This window comes from Olea europaea, chromosome 10 (genome assembly GCF_002742605.1).
Source record: "Olea europaea var. sylvestris chromosome 10, O_europaea_v1, whole genome shotgun sequence".
Classification (NCBI taxonomy): domain Eukaryota; kingdom Viridiplantae; phylum Streptophyta; class Magnoliopsida; order Lamiales; family Oleaceae; genus Olea; species Olea europaea.
Window position 1 is genome coordinate 29,935,217 of NC_036246.1, and position 9,837 is coordinate 29,945,053.

Here is a 9,837-nt window from a genome sequence, read left to right on the forward strand (position 1 = left end):
CCCTGGAGTATCGTGAGAGAAGTTAATCGCGGGATGTGTCCCAATAAGTTAGGAAACAAGAGCTGCATGTACACTGATACCCACAAAGAGTCTCAATCCATGTTTCAAAAATCGAACCCTCACATTACGGCTACCAGCAAGGCTGAGTATACCTCAACATTATCCTTTACACCACTGAAATATGCTCTGGGGGCAACTTTGTGCTTTGTAATTATTATGTGATCATGATCATAAATTGTGTATTATTGTTATCATTACAAATTAATTAAATTATAGGTCACACTGTTTCATCATAAATCACAAAATATAATCACCTAATTTTTGAAAAATTTCAACAAATTTGTTATTTTTGGAAAAGTATTTTAAACGTTTGTAATCATGTATTTTATACTTAAATTAATCCATCTAAAATGTGAATTGAATTAGACTCGAATCATCTTCCAAATTTGAAGATTGAGCTTACTTCCCAAATCTATTAATGTTATTACTATTTGTGGAAGAGAACTCCAAACATGCACATGTCTATATTATAGTGAAGCGCTTCAATATCAATTAAGCTGCGTCAATCATGGCGTGGATCTACTGTGTGGGGCCCCTTGCTTGAAGTCCATTAGAATCATCTATTAGTTGTCCCATTTTTGGTCTCTCTGCACTAATATAGTTGCTGTATCTAAATGAAGTCTCCAAGGCAGCTTTAAATGCAATTCATACAGCACCACTTTAATCGATAAGTTATATAATGTCGAACACTATGATTCCTTTCGCGTAAATTTTAATAATTTATTTAAATTCCCTAATCTAAAAAATTTTTATTTTAGAAAATAAGAAACTGCTATATTAATAATTTAAACAAAAGACAAAATTTGACTAATATTTTTTAAATTTCATCTATAGTTTTCATACAAGACCTTTTTTTTTTTTTTGCTACACCGACTCTTCTCATTGTGATAATTTGTCCTTTTGGGTAAAAATGACCCAAATATATTTTTCAAATAATAAAAAATAAAAATAAAAATAAATCTGAAGATGCTTTTGAAAATCTAAGTGAACTCCATTGATTGAGATCAACTGTTCATTGAAGACGTTTAAATAATTTTCAGTGGCACAGAAAGGAATATATCGAAGGCAGAAATTTGTTTTTAGCGAAGAGATCCCAGTAGAACATGTAAGGAAAGGGAGAGGCGAACATGAGCTTGCATAGCCCGATGTACTTATAAAAGATTTTATTTTAATATATTTTTCAGCACATGGAACAATATCAGAGTGAGAAAAAGGATTCATATAGCCTAAATTTATTCAGAACATGCAATTTTTTCCTCAATGTCTTGTATTTTGTGAGAACCAAGGCTTTACCCATTTGGATTGGGGCAAAAATGATGGGTAATATACAGGTGTTAAAAGTACCCTATTGAAAAGGCTGCCATAAAAAAGAAAGATTAGATTTAATCTTAGAATGAAGAGACTCATAAGAATAGAGATGTTTCTCCATGGGAAACCATGATTTGCAAGTGAAGCAGCATTGGATGTTGTGTGATGAAAACTATTCCAAAATTAAGAATGTTGGTAGGCATATGGGAGAGATATCCATGTTTCATATGGGAGAGATATCCATGTTTTCTTAATAATCTCTTCATTTTCGCCTTACATTTGATAAGGTCGCCATAAACGCTAACAAATGGAGGTGACGCTTACATGGTGCTTGTGTCACGTTCTGAATCAACCTAAAGAGGTCGTGGTTCATAAGTGTGAATGTGTGATCAATTTTATAAAAATCGGACCGGATTAGTCTGTTCAACCAGGAACCAGTCCAAAATCCGGTTCGATTAAAACTATAAACCACTTAATATAAAACCAGTTAATTGGCCGGTCTATTCACTAACCAAATGACTCGGAACCAATTTTGCCGGTTGATTGGCTGTTTAAAAATTATATATTAATCACCTTTAAGCCTCTTGAAATAAAAGGCCTAAAGAGATTGTTTACATAATTTAATCTTTTTACTTAAAACTCCGTTACCTTCAGAAAGGCTACAACTTTTAAACAAGAACCATGTCTCACGTACAGGGCAGATGCTCACAGGTCTCTGCTAGGACAAACACAAGGAGCAGGACTTGTGTGCGAATTTTTTATTTTTTTTTAATGCAAGTCGGACCTACCAACCTGCCATCTCTAGTGAAGGGCCTATAAAGCCCCTGTATGAATAGTGCCCTGTACTCAGGGCATTATTCTTTAAACAAATAACTACGTTTAAACCTATATATGGCATTTTGGGTTGCGTTTTTAATGACGAAATTTCATTTTCTCCTTCTTTGGTGTAATTAAATTTTCAGTATATTATTTTGCTTCAATTTTATAATACTTTTTTCCACGAGTTACAGCCTACAGGAATGCATTTTTGAGTGGTTTTGAGATTAACTAAATTGGTAATTACATAAAACCCTAGAGTTAAAAATTAGGGTTCAAAAATCATATAAGTAGTTTAATAGTTCAAAAATTAGATTTTCATCTTTAAATTAAATACTAATTACACCCGAATTTCAATCCAATCCGCCTTATCTCTCTATCAATTATAATCCATTTTCTCTCTCTTCATCTCCTTCTCTCTCTATCAATTATAATCCATCTCTTTCTCTCTCCTCAAACTCTCTCTCTCTCTCTCTCTCTCTCTCTAGCAGCTCAAGAAATGTTTAGGAGGTGATATTTCTATTTTCACTCTCCCCACCCGAATTCAACTTCACCGGCAGCTTCATCCCCAGGTTGTGTCGTCTCTTTCAGACGGTAGCGCAGCGATCCGTGGCCTCATCTTCACCGGCGGTTACAGTTCGCATCTCGCTCGAGTCTCCACAATCTGTCTCCACCACCGATTTCTATGGCTGTGGATCTGTTGTCGGCGTGGTGGATTTGTGGGTGTCGGCTGATGATATTGGATCTCTAATTTTGGATTAATTTTTTGGATCTGTAATGCGCCAGTGGTGGCATTGGGCGGATGAGTTCTGGTTTTGGTTCTAACGTTGGGCTGGAGGAGAATGGGGAGGAGGACAATGTTGGTTGTAGATGGTGGTTTATGTGTCGGATGGCATGGGTGACCCGATCTGGTGCTTTTTTTTTTTTTTTTTTTTTTATTTGGTTGATTGTGATCATTAAACTGATTAATCTGTGACCAATAGAAATCGATGAAGAAAATAAATTGTGACCAATGTGACATAAAAAAATCAATTTGTGACCGTCTAATGACTGTGACCAATACATAAATTGTGACGTATTAATTTTAGATCTGTGACCGATTAATAAATTGTGACCTATAATTTTTTTTAATTGTGACCGTAAAATAATTTGTAATATTTAAAATTATGATTTCTGATCGAAAAATAATATATGACTAATTAAAATATGAATCTGTGACCAAATGTATAGATATGTAACCTTAATTTATGACAAAATCGAATAAATTGGATAATAATTCAATCATTAAATCTGCAATTTTTTCATCAATCGTGAATAATTGTCTTCTGTTGCGTGAATAATTATGTGGGTTTAGGATGTAAATATGTATTTTAAAGAGTTTGTTCAAGTATGGAAACTGGATGCTTAATTTTAGGGATTTAATTGCAACAAAATCCTCTCTCTCTCTCTTAGTTTTGAAATTAAAAATTTGTCATCTTAAAACTGAAATATAGCATAGTTAATGTAGGGATTATGAAAGTTTCCCTTAACTAAAAATGCATTCTACTCTTAAACACAATTTCTTGAGATTTCAATTTATCTTTATAACATCACAAGAATTTCTCAAGTCTCGATGACAATGAGTTTCATCTTTAGTGTACCTGTTAGTTTTGTCGTATGCATATTTTCTTTATGAACCACAAATCTTATACTAAATTGTTCCCATGTTTAAATTCCTCATTGAATTCTAGCTTTTAAGTAAAAGACAATACGTAAACTCATAAGTAAAAGACAATTATTCTAGATCGTCATTTTTCTCTTGCCAGTTAATTATGAATATGGACCTTTTGCTACCCACGGCTAATGCATTATTCTCTCCATCTCCTCAACTAAATTGGGAACAAAAAACTACAAAAGATATGTAGTAAAATTCCATCCCTAACCCCACAAAATAGACATAATGTATACATGCACGTCATGAAGTGGAATCATGGAATTTTGCCTAACTATTCGATTATGACATTTGAACAAAAAAATAATAATAAATCTTAATGAAATAAATAATGCTTTACACAGTTTTTTCTGCCCAACACTTAGGCAGTTAAGGTTTGACATATCAATATAGTACTATAACATCAAGTTGACCCTTTTTTGCACCCATGAAAAAACCCATTCGGCATCTTTAATAAGCTCGATTAAATTAAATTAGTTTACTTTAGTTAATTCGCTCAATTTAACATACTTGTCAAATATGTGAGAGTATAACAATTTCGTAGGATCTGTCGACTTAGATTTGTCAATCTCATTAATCTTGTTCAACTTAATAAACGAATATACTCAGTATATATTTTATTTAAACGATCTCAGTTGAACTTGGATTATTTGCCAAGTTTATCTTATTCAGTTCAGTGCAGATATCAAATATTTCATTAGAATGCAATGATATCACAACTTCAACTTAATTAGATTTATCGATCAAGTTCATCATGTTCAATTCAACATACATACCAAAGACGTGATGAGAATCAAATGATCTCACAATCTCGATCGAATTAGATTCGTTGCTCAAAACAATCATGTTCACTTTAACATACGTGTCAAATACAAAGTTATTACAATTCAAAGATTACCAAATTAAACTTGCTGCTTAAATCAATCATTTTAATCTCTCTACCCCATCCGTGTATGATTAAACAATTATATATTTTTGGCGTATAAGTCATATAATTATGATTAGCATATCAATATTTAATCTAACAACCAGTCTAAATACGAGTCATTTAGGGTAATGTTAGGCACGTTCGAGAAACCCCACATTAGAAAATTATAAAATAAAGACAAAAAGACAAAGAAAATGATACCCACGACCTGCCATACACGTCCTCCACAAACCACACACTATATAATTTCTTCTTTTCCAAAAACCCATCAGTTCACACACACACAAATTCTTATCTAAGTACAGCCTGAAAATCAGCACGAGAATGCCAGGGTTGTGGATGAGTCGAGCTGCTGTTTGTGTTCGTGCTTGTGTCCGTGTTCATTCGCCAACTGTGCAGTACAAGAAGAGTGCAAGTTTTATAGAGGGTCGAGAGAAATCCGATGCTTCAAGTGAAGTTATTAATGAACCAAATTTCAACAATTATTTGTCGAAATTGGAATCTGAATGTGGGAATAGAGTGATGGTGGTGATCGATTCGAGCCCGGAATCTAAAGGTGCTCTAGAATGGGCACTCTCTCATACTGTTCAAGCACAGGATACAATTATTCTCCTGCATGTTGCCAAACAAGGTAATGACTTTTTTGCATTATTTCTTGATCAAGAAAATATCGCAGGAAATTTTGTAGTCACGTTCCCCAAATTATGGCATCCAAAATTGGACCAACCAAGTATCGAGAGGCATAGTTTGGAGATCGTGAGTGCAAATTTCTAAATATGATAAAATTACATTTACATGATAATAAGTAGTAAAAGTTTATGTTTACAGATGAAAATTATAATGGAGAAATTAATCAAAGGGCATACGAACTTCTTCATTCCATGAATAATGTATGTCAGTTAAGAAGACCTGAGGTGAGTAAATTATCCACTTCCAGTTCAATCTGCTTATTTTAAATAATATAAATTTTCTGTCTTTGTTTCAATAATACATTTGGCGAGCTAGGTTGTCTTTTTGGATAAGACGACCATATATATATATATATATATATATATATATAAACGGTCTTTACATAAACAAAAACCAAGTCTCATTCTCTTTAATAACAAATTTTTAGTATGATTTAATGTATGTTATGATGAATTAGGTGCACGTGGAGATGGCAATTCGAGAAGGAAAGGAAAAGGGAGAAATAATAGTTGAAGAAGCTAAGCAAAGACAGGTTCTATTACTGGTTTTGGGACAGCGAAAACGCTCGATAATATGGAGATTACAGAGGTTTTTGTCCGCAGAATTAAAGAAGAAAAATAGGATCGTAGATTATTGCATTCAAAATGCTAATTGCATGACAATTGCAGTGAGAAGGAAGAGCAAGAAATATGGAGGATATTTGATTACTACTAAAAGTCACAAAAAATTCTGGCTTTTGGCTTGATTTTCACTTTGTTTTAATCTTATAATGGAATTATAAATGTGGCTATAAAGTTCATGTATGTAATTCAAGTTTTCATGATTGTACCTATTGATTTGGGGGTATATATATGTAAACCAAATGAACAAATCTTTGGATAATTAGGAGTATAAAAAATTTGGAATTTTGATACTCATTTGATAAAACGTTGTCCATCTAACATCTATGAAATGTTATGTTGTGTTGTTTTTTGCCGGACAAGAGGAGCAATGTGCATGAGTCTTTTCAATCCCATACTTGTATGGGTCATCTCCTTTAGAAGACTTGAAAAAAGCGGCTTATGTTAGCTTTTATTATTGAAAAATTGGCTCAAATCACACGAAAAGTAACCGGCTTATGTTAGCTTTTAAGTCTTCTATATTCTGCTTAAGATCTAATTGCAATAGATATTGTACTAGATCTAACAATGAAGTGAGGGGAATGAAAAAGAATGATTTTTGTAGACAACCCCCAAATTTACCGAGAACAAGGTTTAGAATTACTTTAACCGAGAAGGAAATGAAAAAAGAACGATTCTTGTAGCCATAGCCATCTCTTCAACATCCCGCCATTCTGATGAGGACATCCATTTGATTAATTTTTTAATTTTATTATTTTGGACTATTAAATTGGGTTTGTATTTGGGCCTAACCCAAGCCCACAACTTTATCTACAAGTGGTGTATTGGATGTGAAAGACGGCAGACGATGATTGGAAATTTATAGACTTTGTTCCCACAGTTTTCTTCTCCCTCTCTCTAGTATTATTCTTTTTCCATTTCTTCTTCTGCTTCTTCCTCTTCTTTCCCTGTTCTTCCCTCCCTCTATCCTCTCTTGTTCTTCTTCTTTGTCTTCTGCTGTTGCATTTTCTTCTCTTCCTCTGCTCTCTTCTGTGACTTTAGTTCCCTGTTGGAATACTTCAACTAATTCTACATCAAAGTAGTATTAGAGCTAACTTGGAAAATATTTTAGGTGTTCATCTCTTCTACAACCCAAGAAACAATCTGCTACTGCAAAATCCAAAACCGTCTTCTTCTACAACTACATTTCTAAGCCACAACCTGTTGCAAATCTCACCAAGCCGACGTCACCTCGCTTCCAAAAGCCCATCGTACCACAACGGTGTTAAGGTATTATATCCCACATCGAATAATGATGAAAATAAATACCAATCCTTTATAAATTGGTATTTATTTTCATCATCATTCGATGTGGGATATAATACCTTAACAGGCCCCCTCAAGATGGTAGCTCACTTGCAAATCTTGAAATTTATGGGTTGGCTCTGATACCATTTTAAAGTTTGGGATCCATCTTAATGAGGTCAGCCTTATTAAATGGAGAAGTTCAATCCTTTATAAATTGGTATTTATTTTCATCATCATTCGATGTGAGATATAATACCTTAACAAACGGGTTCTCCTCTAAAATCCAAAGCCATAGATACTTCGAACCTTCGACACAGATTTCACAGATTGTTGTTTGGTTCTTTTGGGCCAAAATTCCCTTGTCATGGGTATCTGCCTCTACTTTTCTTATATGGACCTTGGTGATAGTTGGGTAATGAATTAATGTTGGGCCATATGTTAATGTATGGGTAGTGTGAGTTTTGGGTCTGAATTTATATCCTATTTTTTTTATGTAAGAGTTAATATATGAATTGATTTGTTAAAAAAATGAGGAACAGAAAAGAGAAAAGAGGCAAAAAAAAAAAAAAAAGGAAGAGAAAAGTGAAAAAAATGTATTTTCTAACATTATTTGGTAGGTACCTCTTTGTATTATCTTGATCGGCCCAATTACTTCAGCGAACAAAGGAAAGTTACTGTTTTAATATATCTTCGGTTTATATTACTGTTAATATAAAATTGCATCAATTAATTTTCTGTGCTGCTATTATTCTAAGTATTTTACCTAAAATCATATAATTGAATCCTTGTTAAACCCCACTTATTTTACGTGATTAGATTTTGACTAGTAATTTTGACCCTCATTTTGTTATTTTACATATATCGGCAGTAGGCTTGCCATATTTGGACTTATTTAATTCCAAACTTTTAATTTAAATGCTCAAATTGCTATTTTTTGTTACTTGCACTTGTTGTTCATTGATCTCTCCATCGCAAGACATTTAGTTGGTATTACATTACATGCAATTGTGTAGTAGTCGTCTCGTCACCTCTAATTTTAATTTAAATGCTCAAATTGCTATTTTTCGTTATTTGCACTTGTTGTTCATTGATCTCTCCATCACAAGACATTTAGTTGGTATTACATTGCATGCAGTTGCGTAGTAGTCGTCTCATCGCCTCTAGTTCCAGTACCTTAACAATGGACCCCTCACAATTTGATACAGTCATCCAACAAATAGCGGCTATCTAACTCCAAATGACTGCAACTCTTAAAGAGAGTAGAGGTCTAGCTGCTAGTTTGAACAGTTTTAAGAAAATCCCTCACTCGACTGATGAAGATAATTCTGAAGTGTTCCATAATAGACAATATCATTTCGACAAGGTGATGAAAAATGTTTTCGACACTGTAGGAATAGGGATCAGGTTCATGAGCAAGAACAAGGCTATAACCATCCCGATTCTCATTCTCTTGCTTGTCATAAGAAGGGTTTCTTTAGATACATTAAATTAGGCATTCCTACTTTTTATGGTTGCTTAGATCCTAAAACTCTAACCCAATGGGATACCCTTGCACAAAGGGATCGGCTAGTGATTGAGTACATTGCTCAATTTGAGGAATTTCTAATAAAATGTCATATCATTGAGGATGAGGCCTCAACTTTAAGTAGGTTCAGATAAGGTCTAAGAGAAGATCGAACGCGTGAACTTTTCCTTAGAGGTATTACTAATCTTGATCACGCTTACTCTTTAACTCGAGATTATGAGTTATTTATTAGTATTCCATATGAAAAGCGCGATCACCATCATTCACCCATTTCATTAGTGCCACATCATCATAAGTCTATCATAGAATTTCCTTGTCTAATGTTCTTCCCGTTTGAGAAAATAATTGTAAAGATTGTGATATTCCAAGGCCTTCTTCTTCATGCAAAAGGTGTATTAACAATCACCCTTCTGCTTCATTGGCGCCACTTCCTCCTGTTAAGTCCCTTGTAGGGATGAGATGTTCTTCCTGTCAAGGAAATAAGGGTGAAGACTTGAAATTCTAATGACTTCTTCTCACTTGCAGTGCTTCAACTGTAAGGATTTTGGCCACATTTCTTCCAAATTTTCTAATCGAGTCTTAGTTATTGAAGTACGGAATAATGTAATAAACGAGTCATTAGAAGATCTAGTTTTTGAACGGAAGATTCTGATGACTTGGATGATAGTGAGGACACATCCTTAGGTGGTATCCAGACGCTTTCGAAAAATCTAGATATTATACCCCTTCTTCCAGATTCTCTCAGTCAACTTTTGTATGTAGAATCCTTAACCAATCCAAAGTTATTGATGATTTGCATAATCATACCCTATTCAAGGAAAATCTTGGGAATTGGGAATTGATCCTCCCATCTATTGAAATTGCATATATCAATTCGGTGAATCGATCTCTA

At 33.8% G+C, this 9,837-nt stretch overlaps 2 protein-coding genes across 2 annotated transcripts in view; one reads left to right on the forward strand and one right to left on the reverse strand.

Annotated features, from left to right (window-relative positions):
* The first annotated feature begins 5,067 nt into the window (after positions 1–5,067).
* Positions 5,068–6,430, forward strand: LOC111402723. The gene is made up of 3 exons (XM_023031066.1): positions 5,068–5,454; positions 5,652–5,737; positions 5,971–6,430. Exons 1-3 carry the CDS (start codon positions 5,148–5,150, stop codon positions 6,256–6,258), a joined length of 681 nt encoding a protein of 226 aa, XP_022886834.1. The 5' UTR covers positions 5,068–5,147; the 3' UTR covers positions 6,259–6,430.
* Positions 6,431–9,347: 2,917 nt separating this feature from the next.
* The window catches only part of LOC111400509 (protein MICROTUBULE BINDING PROTEIN 2C-like), a 7,128-nt gene continuing 6,638 nt past the window's right edge, over positions 9,348–9,837 (reverse strand). Inside the window, exon 3 of the mRNA XM_023027921.1 lies at positions 9,348–9,413. Within this exon, the coding sequence (XP_022883689.1) occupies positions 9,348–9,413 (66 nt within the window). The remainder of the gene's footprint in view (positions 9,414–9,837) is intronic.

Coding starts and splice junctions, on each gene's coding strand:
- LOC111402723 (XM_023031066.1), top strand. CDS start 5,148: ATGCCAGGGTTGTGGATGAGTCGAGCTGCTGTTTGTGTTCGTGCTTGT. Junction 5,455..5,651: donor CCTGCATGTTGCCAAACAAG/GTAATGACTTTT, acceptor TTATGTTTACAG/ATGAAAATTATAATGGAGAA. Junction 5,738..5,970: donor GTCAGTTAAGAAGACCTGAG/GTGAGTAAATTA, acceptor ATGATGAATTAG/GTGCACGTGGAGATGGCAAT.